At 42.8% G+C, this 20694-nt stretch overlaps 1 protein-coding gene and 1 long non-coding RNA gene across 2 annotated transcripts; one reads left to right on the top strand and one right to left on the bottom strand.

The window, feature by feature from the left end:
• Positions 587-20436, top strand: LOC8058186 (alanine--tRNA ligase). The gene is made up of 22 exons (XM_002443044.2): positions 587-1388; positions 2067-2207; positions 2411-2557; positions 2669-2821; positions 2975-3110; positions 3226-3322; positions 5071-5191; positions 5327-5395; positions 10137-10187; positions 10277-10372; positions 10476-10577; positions 11909-12031; positions 12876-13019; positions 13106-13177; positions 13253-13328; positions 13403-13545; positions 13624-13732; positions 13807-13994; positions 18776-18865; positions 19081-19263; positions 19672-19845; positions 19943-20436. The coding sequence occupies exons 1-22, from the start codon at positions 855-857 to the stop codon at positions 20012-20014; spliced, it is 3021 nt and encodes a 1006-aa protein (XP_002443089.1). The 5' UTR covers positions 587-854; the 3' UTR covers positions 20015-20436.
• On the bottom strand, positions 8804-9297 carry LOC110429824. The gene is made up of 2 exons (XR_002446992.1): positions 9262-9297; positions 8804-9167 (listed from the first exon to the last, which is right to left on the bottom strand). It is a non-coding gene; the product is annotated as an uncharacterized LOC110429824 (long non-coding RNA).

Raw genomic sequence — 20694 nt, 5'->3', positions numbered from 1 at the left:
TTCATTCTCTATAAACGCGTGCACACTGTACTCCTATTAGCATCTTCAAAGAGTCGAGTTAGACCGACAAATCTTGAGATTGACGAAGTCACCATAGACGGCACGCTGTCGATCAAGACACGTCGCCTACCATTGAAAGCATAGCGTCGTTAAACTAGAATAGATTCAGCAAAATACGAGCATCCATATTAAGTTGGAGACTTAAACGCACAGGTGGACAGGTTCCGGAAATCCAACCTTCGCAATACCGTTTATACTTGGAAAAAAAACAAAAAACAGGAAAATTTGTGGGAAAAATTCGATAGAAACGGGAATGAATTTGGATGAACTGTTTTAGCGACCGTTTTCGCGGATCCCATATTTTAGCCGGGACGTTACCGTGGGTTCCTAATCTCAACGGCCCAGTAGCCCAGCGCTCGGCCCAGCCCACTTAGGTACCCCTTGACCTCGGCTTTCTCCAGCCGGCACTTCCAACACTAGGGTTCCCATTCGGCTGCCGCCGCCACCAGGCGTCCAGCCCACCAAGGTCCCCAGTTTCGCCCCGTCGCCCCCAAATCCCGACTTCGCCAGCGCCGAGTGGTGGTGCGCGCATTTGTCCCGACCCGAGCCCCTCCTCCCGTTCCTCCGCTTGATCACTCGCGCCTGGTGCCCACCAACTCCGCCTCGACCTGACGTGAGCCCTGCTGACCCGAGCCCCTCCCCGTTCCTCAGTCGCGCGCGCCGCCTCCCGCACTCGCGCAGGGCGCAAAGGCAAAGCACCGCCGCCGCTGAGCGCCGAGAGGAGCAGAGCGGGATCCGAAGCCTCAGTTTGTGATTATTTATCGTCCTTGCCTCACGAAAGCCTCAATGGGTGGATGCTGACCGTGCTGACCCCGTCACGCGCGTCCCGCCTGCTCCGCGTCTTTTCTCATCTCGAAGCTAGGGTTTTGCCCGCCGCCGCCATCCGACTCTCCTCCTCGGCATCGTCCTCATCCTCATCTTCCCCAGCCGCATCCGCCGCCCCGCCTCCGATGGATGCGCCGTCGGAGTGGACGGCCCGGCGGGTCCGGGAGCAGTACATCAGCTTCTTCGTGTCCAAGGAACACACGAGGTGGCCGTCGAGTCCCGTGGTCCCCGTCGACGACCCCACGCTGCTGTTCGCCAACGCCGGGATGAACCAGTACAAGCCGGTCTTCCTCGGCACGGCTGCGCCGGACTCGCCGCTCGGCCGCCTGCGCCGTGCCTGCAACACCCAGAAGTGCATCCGCGCCGGCGGGAAGCACAACGACCTCGACGACGTGGGCAAGGACACCTACCACCATACCTTCTTCGAGATGCTCGGGAACTGGTCCTTCGGGGACTACTTCAAGGAGGAGGCCATCGGATGGGCCTGGGAGCTTCTCACCCAGGTACCTACTCCTTTGCTGCTGCCCAATTCGTTCTAATGAAGCGTTCGTTCCTTCGAGGAAGGCTAGCGAGTTGGATTTCCATGAGATTTTTCGAGGCTGCATGCAGATTTAGGAGGGAGCTGCTTAGGGTAATGAAAGTTGGGGCCATTGCATGAAACATGGGTTTTAGTCGTATTTCAGGGTTTAAATTATTTGGTAGATACAGGATGATTTAAATGGGTTTTTGATTTGTGTGGTGATCTGGTATTCCAATACTCAGAGGCACTTTTCTGGACCCTTGTATGATTATATGAATATAAGATCTGGTATTCCAATATTCAGAGTGAGTATGAGTACTATGGTCTCATTGGAATAGTATAGCCTTTGGTAGCAAATAAACTGGAATTTAATGATGGGAGATTTGTATATGTACCTGCTCCGTTCCAATTTATAGGTCGTTTTAGCTTTTCCAGAGACACAACTTTTACTATGTATATCTAGAGATATCGTATATTCGTATAGCTACCTGGAAAACCCAAAACAACCTATAATTTGGGACACAGGGTGGTACAAGTTACCAACTGGTTTATGAAAATAATAAACAACCTATAATTTGGGACAGAGGGTGGTACAAGTTACCAACTGGTTTATGAAAATACCTTTTTATGACCTACTGCTTGCTATGACATGTATTCACAGGTATATAAATTGCCCACTGATAGAGTTTACGCCACATACTTTGGTGGTGATGAGAAATCTGGTCTTGCTGCTGATGTTGAATCGAAGAACATTTGGTTGAAATATCTACCGAAAGAAAAGGTTCTGCCTTTCGGCTCCAAGGTATAGTGCCTGTGTTTATTGGTCAAAGCTATTGGCATTGTAGGCCTACCTCTTTTTATTCTCTTCCCTGATGCTACTGTTGGGTTTCATCTCTAGCCTAGCCCAATGTGCTTGGGACAAAAAGGTTTTGTTGTTACTAAGTCTTAATATTCTTTTTATTTTCTATTTGATTCATAACAAACAATTATGCATTGCTTGAACAGGATAACTTTTGGGAGATGGGTGACACTGGTCCTTGTGGGCCATGTACTGAAATTCATTTTGATCGTATTGGCAACCGTGATGCTGCTTCCTTAGTTAACAATGATGATCCAACTTGTATCGAGATATGGAACCTCGTATTCATTCAGGTCAATATATCATTCTTTTTTATCTTTTCTTTAAGAAGTTATTAATCCTAAGTGCCACATTTCATACTTGTTGATTCTTTCTATGTACTGACGTAGTGGTTTCATTTTCAGTTCAATAGGGAGGCAGATGGCTCATTGAGACCTTTGCCAGCAAAACATGTGGACACTGGGATGGGCTTTGAGCGTTTAACTTCTATCCTTCAGAATAAAATGAGCAACTATGATACAGATGTATTCATGCCAATATTTGATGCCATTCACCAAGTATGTTTGTCATCTGTGTGCATCATACTTCAAGTTACTTTATTTTGTTCTCAAAAAAAGTTACTTTATTTATGTTTATGCACAGGAGTGCATCTAGATATCGTATTCTTTGGATATATGCATTGATAATTTGGTACGAACATGTAAATGCAGTTGGCTGGCGATGGAATTCAGCCATACTCTGGTAAAGTAGGTTCTGATGATATTGGCAAAGTTGACATGGCTTACAGAGTAGTTGCTGACCACATAAGAACCCTTTCTTTCGCTATCGCTGATGGTTCTCAACCTGGTGTGTGAACTCATTCTTAAACACTTTTCCTTTTTCTATTTCAATTATGCTTCTAGGGCTTTGTTATTATCTATTGCAGAATGGTATTTCCCCCTTAATATGTGTTCATCTGTAGGTAATGAGGGAAGAGAGTATGTTCTGAGGCGCATACTTAGGCGAGCTGTCCACTTTGGCCATCAGAAATTGAAGGCAAAGCAAGGATTTTTTAGCTCGTAAGAAACAATCCTTTATCTAGAACAATATGTTTGCATAACTCTATTTGAACATGGAATGCTACAAATATATGTTTAAGAGGGATGGATGTTGCCATATGGTATGACGACAAGGATAAGCTTTGTGCTCATTATACAATTGGTAAAGTTACTATGTTTATTATTGTGAAGTAAGGCACTCAAGTGAAAGTAAGATTTTGGATGTTTGTGCACAAAACTTTTCTGCCTTGTGATACTTTTACTCTTGGTTCAGGGTATGCAGTTTTTGCCAGTGTTGTTTATTTTAGGTATTGGTGTTGTATTTATTTTATTCTTGCCACATGATAGTTGTACTGGTTGGAATATATTTTCAGAGACTTAGTAATGCCTTTTGTTTTGCCAATCTTATTTGCCTAATTTGATTTATCAATGCATAAATTGATTAGCCCTCCACTTTCGTATTGAAAACAACACTATTTCTTACTGGATGTTGTATTCTTGAGTATCAAGAAAGCTACCTTTTTTATTTTATTGATTATTGATTTTACACATGTTTAGTGTTTTCCTATTGACCAATCAATTACTAAAATATATTTTCTTATAGGTTTGCTTCTGTACTGTGGACCAATTAATTACTAAATATGTTCACCAGTTTTTATTCTGTTGTTGCTGTTTCTTGGGTGTACTGAGTACTGGCAACATATATTCTGTAAATGTTTACTATATTTGACATCAGTATCAAATTGAGGTGAAATGAGGTTGAAGGTTGATACATGGTAATTAAATTTATGGATAGTAGATGTATACGTTCCTTTTCTTTGTGAAAAAAAGATTTTCCCATATAAATCACTCGCTGACTGCAGTGGGTTATATTTTCAAAAATACAGTGCCATATCATTTGTGAGCTGTGATATGTATCATGAAGGTGCAGTAACATAAAATTATAGTGATATATGTTGAGTATTTGGCAATGTTTTAAATAGCGGGCTATAGAAAATAGCGTCTTCCTGTCCCGGACGCTATTCGCGCTATAGCGAACGCTATAGCGGCGCTATAGCGGCTGCTGTACACCGCAGCGTGCTGCAGCTATCCACGCTATAGCGACGCTATAGCGCGCTATTTATTTGGAAACAGGCAAAATATATAATAGACAGCAACAAATTCAAACAACCATCATATTTCACAATCACAAATCATAAATCGTAGGTGTTTCACAGTTTAAATGTTTAATACATAACTAACTCATAAGCATAATGCATGACTGCATAGTGCATAACCACAAGTGTATAAGCACAGCACAACAAATAAGTGCATGACAACATGATTACTGATAAACAGCAATAGCGCGTAAATAGCGGCGCTATGGCGCTATTTCAGTTTAGCGGCGCTATAGCGCGCTATAGCGCCAATAGCGCTGATAGCGTAAAAATGAGGTATAGCTTCGCGTCGACTTATTCTGGCCGCTATAGCGGCGCTATAGCGCGAAAATAGCGCGCTATTTAAAACATTGGTATTTGGAGTAGTTCTAGGTTTTTAGCATCAGTATTAAGTATATTAGATATATATGTATGGACATAAAATAGCTAATGCTCCATATCACTATGTATTGTATATATATTACTTTGTAACGCTACTAAACCTGGGAATGAATCTGTCTCTAATAAAATATCCAATCAACAGCTCTGCTTTGATTTTTTAAATATGCATATGAGCATATCTCTTAGAATGCTGACGTGATTTACTATTGAAACTATAATATTCTTGAACAGGCTTGTAAATGTTTTTGTCCAATTGATGGGTGATGTATTTCCTGAGTTAAAAGACAATGAAAAGAAGATCAAAGATATTATTAGAGATGAAGAAGAAAGCTTTGAGAACACTCTAGCAAAGGTAATATTAGTTTCCTAAAGTTTTTTTTCTGACTATCAACATCCGTTTATTATTTCTTAGAGCATGAATCTTCTATTGTAGGTTTTATTTTCTGTTTGCCTCTATTACCAATAGCACTGTTGGTGTATTTTTCAGGGTTATGAAAAATTTAAGAAAGCTGCAGATGCTGTTAAGGATAATGGTGGAACTGTACTTAGTGGCCAGGCAAGTGATTTAGGTTTTTGAATTTCAATGTGTTATTTGTTTTTATTTTTGTTCGAAGATAAAAATGCTTTGTTTTCTGAGGTAGGTGGGTAGGGCACCTCTATTCTGTTTTACTGTTTGCAGGGTTCTTCCTTCTGTGTTTTTACAACCTGTACTTGCTGCCCATTGTTAGTCTGCTGTAGCAACAGTGGCCACTGAATAGCCCAGGGCATCCAAATTGGTATTGTGGCATCATATTTAGTGCCTGTTTGTTTCAGCTGTAGATTGTGAAAAGCAGCTTCTAGATGGTGGAATTGCTAGATGTTACAGTGTGGGGTCTGGACTGTAATTTGGTAATTGCAATCTGGGTGCTTGATTGGTTCTAGGGCTGTGAAAATCTAGCAATTGCAGGCTCAAAGCCTCAAACCGACATGCCCTTAAGTATCACAGCTTGTGCCGTATGATCCCATGGGTCTCAGTGGAGCTTGCAGTAGTCCTTTTAATTAACTTTGTCTGTTAATGCTTTAAAGTCCTTTTTGTGTGTGTTCGGGGCGGGGGGTGATGAAGGAGTTCCTTCTCATTGAGGCCTTGTTTAGTTCCCAAAAAATTGCCAAAATTTTTCAAGATTCCCCGTCACATCGAATCTTGCGGCATATGCATGGAGCATTAAATATAGATGAAAACAAAAACTAATTGTACAGTTTGTCTGTAAATCGCGAGATGAATCTTTTGAGCCTAGTTAGTCCATGATTGGATAATGTTTGTCAAATAAAAACGAAAATGCTACAGTGTCCCAAAACAAAAATTTTTGGGAACTAAACATGGCCTCTGCAAATGTTTCTAGAACTGTCATGCATAGATCTTTTTCCATGTATGATAATCCAGTCTTATTTGTTAACCGCATATTGACAGCCCTGCCTGAACTATTTAAAGGTGTAATTTTCAGGGTGAATTCATTAGCCTGGCCTGAACACCCAACTATCCCAACCCAAATCTATGGCTTGTGGATGCATGTCCACGCTGTTTGGTGCAAGGCAGCCTGTGGTGTGAGTGATAGCCATGTCGTATGAGTTGGATGTGTTGAATGGTGCGCCCATGCTGTTTGGTGCAAGGCAGCCTTTAGTGTGAGTGATAGCCATGTCGTATGTGTTGGATGTGTCGAGGGGTGCAGGCCCTTTGTATTGTTGCCTTGGCCCAATTGATGGTGTTTGGTGTGGTCTATGTTGCACGGATACGGATACGCGTATCGGTATCGAAAGGATACGGATACGCGGATACGTCAATTTCCTGAAAAATCCGATACGTGGATACGTTTAATTATTAAAAAAATAAAAATAAATAGCAATATATGGTCGCAAGTACTATTATTACAGAACAATATGTCTCAAATATAGTAGTCTCAATTCTCAAATTTAGGAAACTAATAGAAGGCTTCAGGCTTGCAATTTATTTAGCCTACACATTGCAGCAAGACAGCAGCAAGCCAGCAAGCCAGCAAGGTCTTATTCCCTACTCAGTTGTCCCATTGTCATCCACTACATCATGCTGCTCGTGCTCAGCATCCAAACCAAAAGTCATAGCTTGCAATTCTGGTTCATCAAGGGACAGGTCAGCCACTTCAAGAATGCCAATACCACCAAGTGAATCAAAAGAGTCCCCTCCTACATCCCACATCCTTGTCTCTCTTGTCTTGTATGCATCACTTCTTCTGGATAGATGCCTCAGATTTGTGTGCACAAAGACCAGATCTTCAGCACGCTCTGGAGTTAAAGCATTTCTCTTCACACTATGGATAAAGCTGTAGGTGCTCCAATTTCTTTCACAGCAAGAAGATGAGGCTGGTTGACTAAGCAATTTCATGGCCAAACTCATCAACATGGGAGCAGCTTGTCCATGATTTGTCCACCAAGTCATAGGGGAAACAGCCCATCTATCATGGATTGAGTCAGGATCATTAAACTCTTCAGAACAACTAGAGAACTTTGCATACTCTTCTTTTACTTTTGCTAAGTCTTCTGGATTGGGAAAGAACTTCTTGAAGCAAACCATCCTCATTTTTGACACCTCTTTATCCTTGTGGGGTGGTTCACGGCCACACCTTCTTCAAGCCACTTTTTGCTATAATATCTGCAGTAGTCAATTTGACTTTATGATTTAGTCAATGGAAGAATATGAATGACACTAGTAAATAAAAATACTTGAATGTCAATTTGTACCTTGGATTAAGTGAATGAGCTAAACAATGAAGTGGATTATTTCCTTTTGTCCACCTAGCAATCAATATGTCATAAATAACAGAGTACAAGTCTGAATCCTCATCTTCTTGCTTGCCCTCATATCGACTTTATTGCTTGCCCTCATATCGATATATCTCATAAACTAAGTGAAGACATGGTGTGTCGGTGTCTGTCATACGAATCATTTCATATATGGGAGTGGTAATCCTAAGAATATAGTTTACCTTATCCCACCATACATCATTAAGTATCAAGTCCTTCACAATTTGGGCTGTTGGAGATGGAGAATCATCTCTGACTTCTTTGTAGATGCTCCATTTGTCACTAATCACCATTTGTTGGAGGGCTGATTTTACCTCAACAAAGCGCTTCAGCATGCTTACAACAGAGGCAAATCTGGTTTCAGCAATAGAAAGCAACTTCAAACGGCTGAACTCATTGAACATTGAAAGCCGCATGCCATGATTCATTATGAAATTCTTTATCATAGCAGCCTCAGTCTTGACATCATGTATAAATTCAAGCTGCTCCCAAACAAATCTGTCATCATCAGAAGGATTATTTCCTATTTTAGGTTCACATATACTTTTCAAAGCAAGGTTAAGGGTATGCACAACACATGGTGTCCAAAATATATTATTATACTCCGCCTCAATTATTAGACCAGCACCTTTGCAATTTGCAGCATTGTCAGTAATTATTTGGACCACATTATCTCGACCTACTTCTTCTATTATTGCCCTCAATTTTTCAGCAATGTATTCTTTGCTTTTGATCTCACCTTCACAATTATCAGCTCTCAAGAACATAGGTGACTTGTCGTAAACAGCCACAAAATTGATTATTGGTCGCCTCTGAGGATCTGACCAGCCATCAGTGCAGATTGTGACTCCCTTCTCTAACCATGTGCTCTTTGTGCTCTCCAACAAACGCTCTATGTGCCTCCTTTCTTGCTTCAAAAGTACCTCTCTAACTCTGTTGTAACCAGGCATCACATAACCTTGCATGTTCCTGCTGCTAGCAAAGGCAAAAGCTTCTCGAAGATATGGATTTCTCAAAAAATTGAAAGAAACCCCTCCAGAATAAATTGCTCTACTGATCAAAGCATCCAAGTGATTACGGTCTTCCGCTCTCCAAGCTTTTTCCAATGCAGAACTAGGCCCCCTCTTAGACCTCTTGTTGGTGTCATCGGTATTGCTCGAGGAAGGAGCAGTAGGTAGTGAAACCATTCTGGACCTGGATTTTTCCACCAGATTCTTGCACCTTTCAATTTCCTTTCTCATTGCACTCAGCATTTCATATGTGATATTAGGACATTTACCTATTCCCTTTCCTGAAATCTGCAGCAAATGAGCCTCAACTCTAGTGTAACTACTCAGTTTTTGCATTGGATAGTACTTGCAGCGCCACATAGCATTTCCTCCACCAGCTTTAGGCTTCTCCAGAATAATCACATGATCCCAAAGTGGAGCCTTAATGTCTGTTGGCTGTGTGGCTGCAGATCCTACACTACCAGTACCACTAGCACTAGCACCACTCAAATTGGGAGACGCCATCTACAACAATCAAGCAATAGGAATCACTAACTCTAGCTCCACTACTGAAATAGAACAGATCGAGAATGGGGAAGGGGATTCACTCACTCACCACTCACTGGAGGTCGACCCCGATCCGGCAGGCTGGAGACTTGGCGATGGCGAGCAGGGGCGGACAGTGCTCGGCAGGCTGGAGACTTGGCGATGACGAGCGGACGGGTGCTTGCCTGCTGCCGGCGGACGGAGAGCAGGGAAGCCAGGGAGGGTCGCGCCGTCGCGGTCTCGCGGATGGGAGCTCGACAGCTCGTCGCCGGAGAGGGAGAGCAGGGAAGCAGAAGGGGATTCTTAGGTGGCTGCTCGTCGCCGGCGAGCGGACGCTCGTCGCCGGTGGCCGGTGGGCGGTGGGTCGGGGGTCGCGGCGAGGAGTCGCGGATGGGAGTCGTGAGCAGGAGGCGGCGTCGCGGATGGGAGTCGCGAGCAGAGGAGTCGTGCGTGAGCCGTGGGGTAGGGCAACACAGTGGATAAGTGCTTGACTGGGCTGTTGTTGGGCTGGGCCGTATCCACCAAAGCAGATACGCGAATCCTGAGACAGATACGTATCAGCCCAGCGTATCCGTTTTTTTTTAAAAATAATTAAAATTCGGATACTCCGCGGATACGTATCGGCGGCGTATCGGATACGTATCCGTGTCCGATACGTATCGGATACGCGATACGCTCATATCCTGAAGTATCCGTGTAACGTAGATCCAGATTACAACATAATTAGCATATTTGATTTATGGACCCATTTAACCTGTTGGGCCAAGCTTGGGCAGGGGGTGCTTCTTGCACCATTTGGGCCAGGCACATGCTTGTTTGGCAACTGAAAATTGTTGTGATGCATGTGTGGACCTGGCTAGTGGTTAGGCATTTTTGCCTATGAAATGGTTCCTGAGTTTGGTCTGCCTTTACTTTTGCTGTACTTAAATAGTTCATTTATTCTTTCAGGATGCTTTTGTTCTTTGGGACACTTACGGTTATCCAATTGATTTGACTGAGGTTAGTTTTACATTTGTTATTTATCTTTTAACCGGCTAATTTGCTAGAACATTTTTATGTTTATCATGTATTATTATTTCTTTGTGCAGGTCATGGCAATCGACTACGGGCTGACTGTTGATAAGGAGGGTTTTAATGCTTCTATGGAAGAAGCGAGGCAAAAAGCTAGAAATGCTCGTAACAAGGTTATTTTTACGTTTCTACTAATTGTAGAAGTTAATCCTAAGAGTCTCTTGTGGTGTCATCTGTTATCCCTTCAATTTTTACTATATATGTTTCTTTTTGCAGTCTGGAGGAAAGTCTATTGCTTTGGATGCGAATGCTACAGCACATTTGCGCAAACAGGGGCTTGCCAGCACGGATGATAACCCAAAGTTTCTGTGGCCCAAGGTTAGTTATACCTTTTCGTATCTTACACATCTATATATAGGTCCTGTTTGAATCCTAGGGGATTCTAGAATCTGGATTCTAAATCCAGAGTTCTAGAATCCAGATTTTGGATAATAAAATCTCTAGCTGTGTGAGTCCTTGGTTTTTAATTATGGATTCTAGATATTTCAAAGAGTGTTTCTCCTAAATACCCCTCAGCATTGTGTTCAATTAGCAGAGTGGTTAAGAAAAGGAAAACGTAAGAACTTACAAAGTGCCTAGGTCCATGTGAATTGATCTCATCTCCATCCCTGTGCCCGCATGCCTGCACCACCTCTGATCTGTGCCAGGTTTGCTTCTTATCTCCTCCAAATATCCCCTGCACCACCCAATTGCTCCTGTGTCCTGATCCACGATGCGCGTCCCTTCTCAGGCCTCTCCATTGATCAAACATCACCACCAGCTTCCCAAGTCCCTGTTCCCTGTCTGCTCTCCCTGGAGTGAGGAAGCCTGTAGAGTACATGTGCATGTCGTTGCCAATGTTGTAGAGTGTGAAGCGGTGGGCCCAGATATGTAGAGGGGAAGGACGACAGAGGAAGTTGTGTGTACCAGCAAGTAAATCTGAATTGCACCATGGCGCGATCTCACCCACGTAGGTGGCGCTGTGCCACTCCATCACCCACTAGGGCGTTCGCTTTCCCGTGATGCGGCTCGCTGGCGCCGATGCCGGCGCCATCAGCGCCGCTCTGCATGGCCATGAATACAGCTGCTTTGATGACCAATCGGATAGCATGGCTCTAACTGCTCGGGGATCCAACATGTTTGCTCGTCATGCCGTTGGTAGCCGTCGTGTACACTGCTCCGCGCCACATCCAAAGTAGGTTTGAGGCCGCTCGTTCACACTCCTCAACCTCGCCGAAGTACCAATCAGCCGAGCCAAGTTGCCTACTAGTGGCGGTGCTTGTGGCTGGGGCAGGATCGAGGTGGGAAGAGCGGCTGCATAGATGATAACGATACAGGACGGCAGCCGACAGGGGAAGATAAGGGTAAGGGCAAATGTGACTTTTTGCATGTACTATCCTGCGTTATCTGGGTTTGGAGAGATACAGAGATGTCCAGAATACCAGCGTCGGATTCCCAGATTCTTACCTATAATCTGGCCTGTTTGAATGCTCATAGATTTTTTTTTTCTTTTTTGTCTGGATCCTCAGAATCCCAATGGATTCAGACGGGCCCTTATTTGTTATACTCAACTTATGGTTCTTCCCACACTTTTCATATTTGTAATCAACCATTAGGGTTATGCCAATGTTGACTATGCTTTTCTTGATCTTACCATTAAGATTTTGTAGGAACATGAAAGTGTGGTGAAGGCTATCTATACTGGCTCAGAATACATTACTACAGCTACTGGTGATGAGGACTTTGGCCTTGTGCTGGAAAGTACAAGTTTCTATGCCGAACAGGGTGGCCAGGTACACCATGTCTATATCCATGCAATAGCAATATGAAATCTGGCATTAAGTGTTTTTAAATTCACACCATCAACCGTTAGCCTTGTTCAATGTTTAGAAATATCATCCTCGTCTGGCTGGCAAGTTCTCTTTAATTATTATTTTCAGGAAGTTCTTGGATAGTTACTACTGCCTGCTGGTATATTCAATCCAAATGTGCTGTTCTAGGACTTGTTTCAGTTTGCCAAACTATTGTCATGTTAAAACATTTCTGTTTTTAACTTTATTTATCTGTATCATTTCACCATTTGAAACACAAAGTTTGTACTATCCCTGCTGATCTTGAGACTAGAATTGTAGCGTGGGAACATTGATGCATGGCTCCAAAGGTTCTCAATGTTACTTTTGATATTGAAACTTGAACCATAGTATATAATTGTTAGAAACAATCCTGTGTGTCTAGTGCATGCTAGTGTCAAGGTTCATAGCATTTACTTTAGCTAAATTTCCACATGGAATAATAGGAGTATTAGGCTGATTATTTGGGTAATATTCTGCATTAGTTAGGAGGCTATCACAGCCACAATTGTAGCTCACGGCTGCCTATATATGAGAGACAAAAACAGAAAAAGATAAATCATTTTGTAGCCACCAAACCCACTGTATTTGTGTGTGCTTGTGTGTTAGTTCCTTAGTATCCTGTTGTGGGCTATCTGCCTTTCAATAATTTCTATAGCTTGATGTCATTATATCACAGAAACAATATACTGCAGTTTACATTCAAAGTGATCTGCTTTTCAATTGTCATCACTGAGACATACATTTGCCAAATCTTTTGGATTAACATGGATTTTTTGTCTTCAAGATATTTGACACTGGGAGCATTGAGGGGTCTTTTGGAACTTTTAATGTGAATAACGTCCAAGTGTTTGCTGGCTATGTTCTACATATTGGCTCATTTGCAAAAGGTTCCAAGGTTTTGTCTCTTGGTGATAGTGTGATATGCAAGGTGATACCTTTTACTAGCTACATTTTTGCACTAAATTAGTTTGTATGTAATCGATCGTATTTCAATATGGAAAAACCCATTGGTAGGTTGATTACAACCGGCGCACACTGATTGCTCCAAACCATACGTGTACTCACATGTTGAACTTTGCTCTAAGGGTATGTTTCTACCTTGTCCAAAATTTATACAGTTGCTCTATTTCTCTCCTGATGATTCTGCCATTGCATTTATAGGAAGTACTTGGTGATCATGTTGACCAGAAGGGTTCAATTGTTCTACCGGAGAAGCTGAGATTTGATTTCTCTCATGGTATTGTGGCTCCTTTATATTCCACTGACTGAACTTTATGATATTGTTTACTCAGCTGTTAATTCATATAACAGGAAAACCTGTCCAGCCTGAAGATTTGAGAAAAATCGAGTCCATAGTGAACCAGCAAATAAAGGATGAGCTGGGTGTATATGCACTTGAAATAAAACTAGAGGATGCGAAGCGCATAAATGGTCTTCGTGCTGTGTTTGGTGAAGTAGGTTTTCTAGCTCATGCAATGTTGATATTTCTTGTTTAGCTAGTTATTAATGGGGTTTACATATTGATTTTGTAGATCTACCCTGATCCAGTAAGAGTTGTATCAGTTGGTCGCAAAGTGGAAGATCTGCTTGCAGATCCTGATAGCAAAGAGTGGTTATCCATATCGACTGAACTATGTGGAGGTTTCTTTTCAGCGCTCTGCTATGTAATTCTCTGTTTCATGATTATGATATCTAAATTTTTGTGTATATATCAGGTACACATATCACAAACACAAGAGATGCTAAAGCATTCGCACTCTTATCTGAGGAGGGTATTGCAAAAGGTGTTAGGAGGATAACAGCCGTGACTGCTGGATGTGCCACCCAGGCTATGGAGTTGGCATCATCTATTGATTCTGATATCAATGAAGCATCTCAGTTGGAGGGAGCTTTGTTGGAAAAGGTATCAAGCTTCTATCATTTTTTAGGGATTCAGTTGGAGGGCGCTAGGCGTAGTCGGGGCGCTGACCCATTGCCTAGCGCCTAGTCGGGAGTACTCGGTCCTAGGCGCTCCTAGGCGTTTTCCTAGGCGTTTTGGCAATATAGCCATAAATTATATATATATTATATATATGACTATTGACTATATGTCTATATATATATATGTATATAACTACTATATATGAGTCACAGACTTAGTATTTGTGCCAGTAGAGTAGTAGACATACCTGAGTCCTAGTCCTGCCTGTTCCTAGCTCCTGCATGGCTGCAACTGCAACACATTTTTACAGCTAGTATTAGTCAATAACTCAATACTCAATAGACAGCTAGATAGGAGTATAGGACACTAAATTGTGACTTATCTGGATGATTTCAGCAGCCTCCCATCCATGAGCACACCATACCTCCAGCTGGTGATTACAATACAAGTGGATAGGACAATAATAGAAGTGCACAACACAATTTATAAATAAAGCACAGCACAAACACATAGTTCTTAGTTCAGGTCTCACAAATAATAAAAGAAGGCACACAGACACATAAACAAGGTGACACAGCTGCAGTCCATATCATATTTCTTCTTCACTGTAGTCCCTATTCTCATCTTCATACTCTTCTTCTTCAGACTCAAATTCTTCTCCTTCATAGAGCTCCCTCACTCTTGCACTTCTACGCCTCTCAAGCTGTTCATCTGCTCCCACTGCCTCTCCAATGACAGACCAAGGTATCCCTGTACCTTCCATCTCATCTTCCTCCCCATCTCTAAATTCAACCAATGCACAATCATCCCCACCTTCTTGGAGAAAACCTTGAGCTTCACATGTATCACTAGATAAAAGAACATCAATGATTTTCTTTGACTTGATCTTTTCTCTCTTACTAAGCAGCTTGGAGTTGAATTGGATATACACCAGCTTGTTGAGGCGGGCTGTAGTAAGCCTATTCCTCTTCTTAGTGTGTATCTACAATTGAAAAAGAGGATTCTTAGTTCTACTTCTACAATTTAATTGTAACAATGCTGAAAATGAAATGTTCATAATAGATAGGTACTAACCGCTTCAAACCCACTCCAATTTCTTTCACAACCAGAAGAGCTTGATGTCAAAGATAGGATCCTTGTCGCCATCTTCTGTAAAGCTGGTGTTTCATATCCATACAATCTCCACCATGATGCTGAAATAAGAAAAGGACACCTCTATTAGTTTAGAAAACAGCAGCAAACAACCTTCAGCCATGTTGTTTAGGAATCAGGAACAGGAAGTACCTCTACCTGGGTTGTAATCAAAATTTTCAAAAGTCCTAGCAAGCTTTTTGCTAAAGGGTCCTTCTCTATTCTGAAACTTCTTTAGTTCAATGTTGGCAGCCTGATGCTGCATATCCTCATCATGGTAATAAAATTTCTCAACACAAGCTATGAACCCTTCTGATATTTTGGGCTGATCAAATATTGATGGGTCACTATAGCTATAGTGAGGATTCAACAAATAGGCTGTCAAATGCAATGGAGAATCAAGTCTTCCATTCATCTTCTTGTCAACAACAGCAATTACATCCTTGAACCGAGCCTCAACAGTTCCAAAGGCATCTTTGATCTGTTTCTTTGCCTTTAGTAGTTCTCCATAAACGAAACCCATGGATGGTCTCACTTCACCATCAACCAAACGGAGGACTTTGACCAATGGCTCAAAAACAGCCAATGTTAGCTTCACATCCCTCCAAAAGCTTGGACTCAATATAGTTGCTGTTGCCTCTTTTCCTTTCTTTGATTTCACATCCTTCAATGTGTCCCACTTACTATGAACCACCATCTTCCTTAACTGGTCCTTCTTCTCTTGCATGCTAGCCAAAGTGAGAAAGTTTGAAGCAAACCTAGTCACTCCTGGCCTCACTACCTCTTTCCCCTCTGTGAAGCATCTCAAGCACTCCAATGTCCTTGTGTGGCCATAGGCAAATATGGTAAATGACTTTGCTTGGTCAACCACTTTCTTGAACCGAGGCATGTTGCCAATTCCTTGCAGCATAAGGTTGATTGTGTGAGCTGCACAAGATGTCCAAAATATGTGTGGTCTCTTCTCTTCCAATAGCCTCTTTGCTCCCATGTTGTTAGAGGCATTGTCAGTCACTACTTGCACCACATTGTTTGGACCAATCTCTTCAATTGCTTTGTCCACAAGTTCAAAGATGAGCTCACTGGTATGTGAGACATCTGACATCTCCTTAGAGCTGATGAAGGAGGTTCCCTCAGCACAATTGGTGCACACATTCATTATGCTTCTCCTCTTCCTATCTGACCAAGCATCAGTCATAATAGAGCAACCATTTTTCATCTTCTCGGCTTCACGCTCCTGCAGCAAACTCTTTGTTCTTTCATATTCGTCTTCCAGCAACTTCCCTCGCAGTGCATTCTGAGTTGGAGGTACATAACCTGGACCAAACTGTCCAATTGCTTCACACATTTGCTTGAACTCATCATTATCAAGTGCATTGAAAGCAATAGCTGCCAACACAACATTGAAAAGAAGCATAATTAGTGTTCTGTACAGGAAAAAACATCTAATGAACTTTGAAATGTAAAAACAGCATAGTATACTAGCAATTTACCATGTGTATAGGCCCATTTTGCAATGTACTTGTGCACCTCATTGGTTCTTTCATTCCAAAGATCCTTGTTCAGCTGTTGTTGCTTGAAAGAATCAGCTGCTTTTGCTTTAGGATCAATAACACGTGTCCATTTGTCGATGGGTCCTAATTTGTGGGGCTCTGAACTTCCAACACAGGTGACTTCATCAGAATCTGTTCCAACCCTAGAGACATGAACTTCCTCTCTAATTTCTAGCTCACGAACAGTCTTCTCCTCCCTCTTTCTTTTTGCATCAGCTAGTGCCTTCTTGCACTTCTCTTTAGCCTCCATAGCCTGTGGAGTTCTTGCTGGGCATTTCTTCACATTCTTTCCTTCATGAGCCAAATGCTCCTTCAGCCTATAAATCCCTCCTCTCATCTCCTTGTCACAGAGCTTGCACTTCACCTTGTCCTTGTTGCTAGCATCAACAAGAACACCATATTCCCATCCAACATCATCTGAGTTCCTTTTGAGGAGATTATTTGCCACTGCTGGTTCAGGATGTTCTGTCGACATCCTACCGATTGCAGCAGCATGCACATAGCACACCCTATTAGTCTATTACACACTAACAATAACAAATGAAACAGCTGAGAAGAGCAGCAGCTAATGTGCATGCTACTGAACAAACAGCAAGGCAAAGAGCGAAGAGGGGAGATCAGCAGGGGAGGAGCTGGGAGGGAAGGGAGCTCACCTTGGGGACTTGTGGTGGCCGGCGGGGAGGTGTTCCAGACTTCCAGTCGAGGACGAGCAGGGCAGCGGCGGCAGGGGACGAACTTGGAGGAGCAGGGGACGAGCAGGACCGGCGGGAGGAGGGGCAGGACCAGCGGGGGGCGCCTCGGGGATGAGCAGCAGAGCAGGGGAAGAGAATGGAGGAGCAGGGGAAGAGATTGGAGGAGCAGGGAGGTCGCCGCGCTCCCTTCTATTCTCCCGCGCCTCCGTTTCGTGGCCGCGCGCGCGCGCCTGGACGCGCGGGATTTGGCCGCGCTCGCCGATTTGGCGCGGGAGATTTGGCGCGCTCGCGCTCGCCTCTCCGATTTGGCCGCACTCGCGCTCGCGCCCGCCTACGCGCCGACTCCGCGCCGCCTAGCGCGCCTCCGCGCCGCCCAGCGCCGACTACGCGCCGCCTAGCGCCTGGAAGCGCGACTATGGTCATAGTCGAGGCGACGGGCTTCGCCTAGCGCCTAATCGCGCCTAATCGCCGCCTAGTCGCCGCCTAGCCGAACCTTGGCAATTATAGCACAGTACCAAGTTAAAGTATCTTAACTTTGACTAATAACTATATATAAAAAAGCATCAATATTTATGATATCAATCAAGTTTCATCAGATTTGTCTTGAAATATTTTCGGCATTAGAAACATTAATATTTTTATCTATATATATTTGGTCCAACTTTTGGCACTTCAACCATTCTTTTTGGGACGGAGGAAGTAGATTCCTTGGCCTTAAATAATGTTAGTGCTATAATGTATTAATCCCATATAGAAAATTGATAGGAGATTGACTCAACTTAAATATGTGGATACTGTGCGCACCTGTTGTGAGTTTAAGAATGGTGGAGGGCGTACCACGAACAGGCTCCATCAGCCAGGCCATAACAAGAGTAGTGCAGCGCTGACAAAGGTTTTGCAGCTCCAAACTTAAAGAGAGAGAGGCGAGAGTGATGGATGACTTACTGAGGGATGGATGGATGGCAGAGGAGAAAGCGAGATGGAAGAAAGAACTTTTTGCACTTTAATATTATGTATAGATGTAGATATAGGTAACATGGCACTCTTGTTCAAAGAGATGTGAGGGATGACTGACTGATGGAAGAGGAGAGAGAGATGGTTTGGAGAAAGTAAGAGACGGAAGATACTTCCGCTCCTTAATGGGAGGTATATATAGATATACGGTTTGATGCAAATTGTAGAATGACTGTAATGCATGAGTGGTAGTATATAGAATTGTCGAACCACATTTGCATTTAGAAGTGTTTATCGTAGATCTAGTCGACACCATTGGGCAGGTTGAAGGACTGCATCTGTACATTACTCCTGTGGAATTGAAGACTTCTCTGTCTTTTATGCTGATATATATCATTTCTAAGATTACCCTCGAATATCAATCTCCCTTTGTCAGAAAATTGCTTCCATCAAGAGTGGGCTGGACGCAGCTGCTATCCCTGCTGCAAAAAAAGCTGATTTGAGAGGCAAGGTTTCAAAGTTAGAGGTGTGTAAATGTTTCTATTTTGAATTTCATATATGTGCTCATGTTTAACAAAGAAGAATCACACGACATTATGTTCTCTTTTTAATAAAAAGTTACCACCTAGTAATTTACTCCCTCTGTTCCAAACTGTAAAAAGCTATGTATCTAGCCAAAACGACCTACAATTTAGAATGGATGGAATAATAGTTTACAATTATAACTGTTGCACATCTCAGGATGAACTTAGGAAGGCAAAGAAGAAAATGGGTGAGCAAAATATACAAAAGGCTGTGAAGTCTGCAATGGACGCCGCAGAAGCTGCTCTTTCAGGAAATAAGCTGTTTTGTGTTACTCATGTCGACGTGGGTCTTGATACCACGGCTGTCCGGGAGGCGGTTATCAAAGTCATGGACAAGAAGGTACTTACATTGTTCATTTTCGCTTTATTTTTAAAATAATGTTAGTCAGTAAATTGCTATACTATGCTCCCTCCATCCCAAATTATAAGTCATTCCAAAAATCTTGGAGAGTCAGCATCTCAAGTTTGACCAAAATTATAGAAAAATTACAAAGTTTTGTGGCATCAAATAGGTATACTATGAAAATATAATCAATGAAGAACCTAATGATACTTAGTTGATATCAATAAATGTTATTATCCTACCATATAAATTTGGTCAAACTTGAGATGCTTTGACTCTCTAAGATTCTTGGAATGACTTACAATTTTCTATGGAGGGAGTACATGGCATGTTGTAGTAGAACTATTTTATCCCATCTCAAGTCTTCAGATATCCTGGTGAACTTTTGGATATGTCTTGGCCCAGGGTTTGCCTATAATGTTATTCAGCACTGATGAGGCATCAAACAAAGCTGTTATCTATGCTGGTGTGCCTCCCAATGCTCCTAACGGCTTCAAGGTGTTGGACTGGCTAACACCTTCAATTGCACCACTCAAGGGAAGAGGGGGTGGCGGCAAGAACGGCATCGCCCAGGGCCAGGTGAGTGAGCAATCCAGTTCTAGAACATTCTATGGTCTTGGGTGCAAGTCATCAAGTAATAAATGCCTAAATCAATTCTGCGATTCCTTTACTGCAGGGAAGTGACGCTTCTCAGCTCAAGGAAGCAATGGCACTTGCGAACAGCATTGCTTCAATGAAGCTCAGCTGATTGGTGATAACTGGTGCACTCCCCCATGGGATCTTATGCGTGGGTGCTGTGGCTTTTAGTTTTCCATTTACCCAATGTACTTAACATAAGTTCAATGGTGTTCACAGTTTCATTTTTACTTACCATTACCATACAATCGGAAGCACAGGGCATGTAATGCAACAGCACAAAGCTTGTCCGATTTGACGAAAGGTTCTATAGATGTACAAGCTGGCTTTGGTGTGCCATCATTTAAATTCCGCAACTGCCGGAGATGCCTTGACCAAATTGGGGCCGCGTGCATATATATGTACATGATACATGTCTCGCCTTCTCGACAATTAATTTGAATAGTGTGATGTGCGGATGTGCTACCCTTGTAATAATATTTTAATGGGAAGTATGATTGAACTTCGTGAGGTTAAACATAATCCTTGAAGGTATCTTATTTTGCCTCTCAGAGTAAAAAGAACAATCATTCACTGATCTTGTAACATCCAGATATCTAAGCACATCAAAATTTTATATGGCTACTAACTGTGTTTGGGGGTTGGGTGGGTTGGGGGTTGGGTGGGTTGGGTTGGATCCAACCCAGTTTTTGAGGACGGAGCCATTTGGTTGCACTTCGATTTTGGGGACAGACCCAACCCATTTCAGTGTTTGGTTGAAGGACTAGGGACGGAGCGGCTCTGTTCAGTGTT

Source organism: Sorghum bicolor, chromosome 8, assembly GCF_000003195.3.
Source record: "Sorghum bicolor cultivar BTx623 chromosome 8, Sorghum_bicolor_NCBIv3, whole genome shotgun sequence".
In the NCBI taxonomy this organism is placed as follows: Eukaryota; Viridiplantae; Streptophyta; class Magnoliopsida; order Poales; family Poaceae; genus Sorghum; species Sorghum bicolor.
This window is presented reverse-complemented; position numbering and strand designations above follow the sequence as displayed.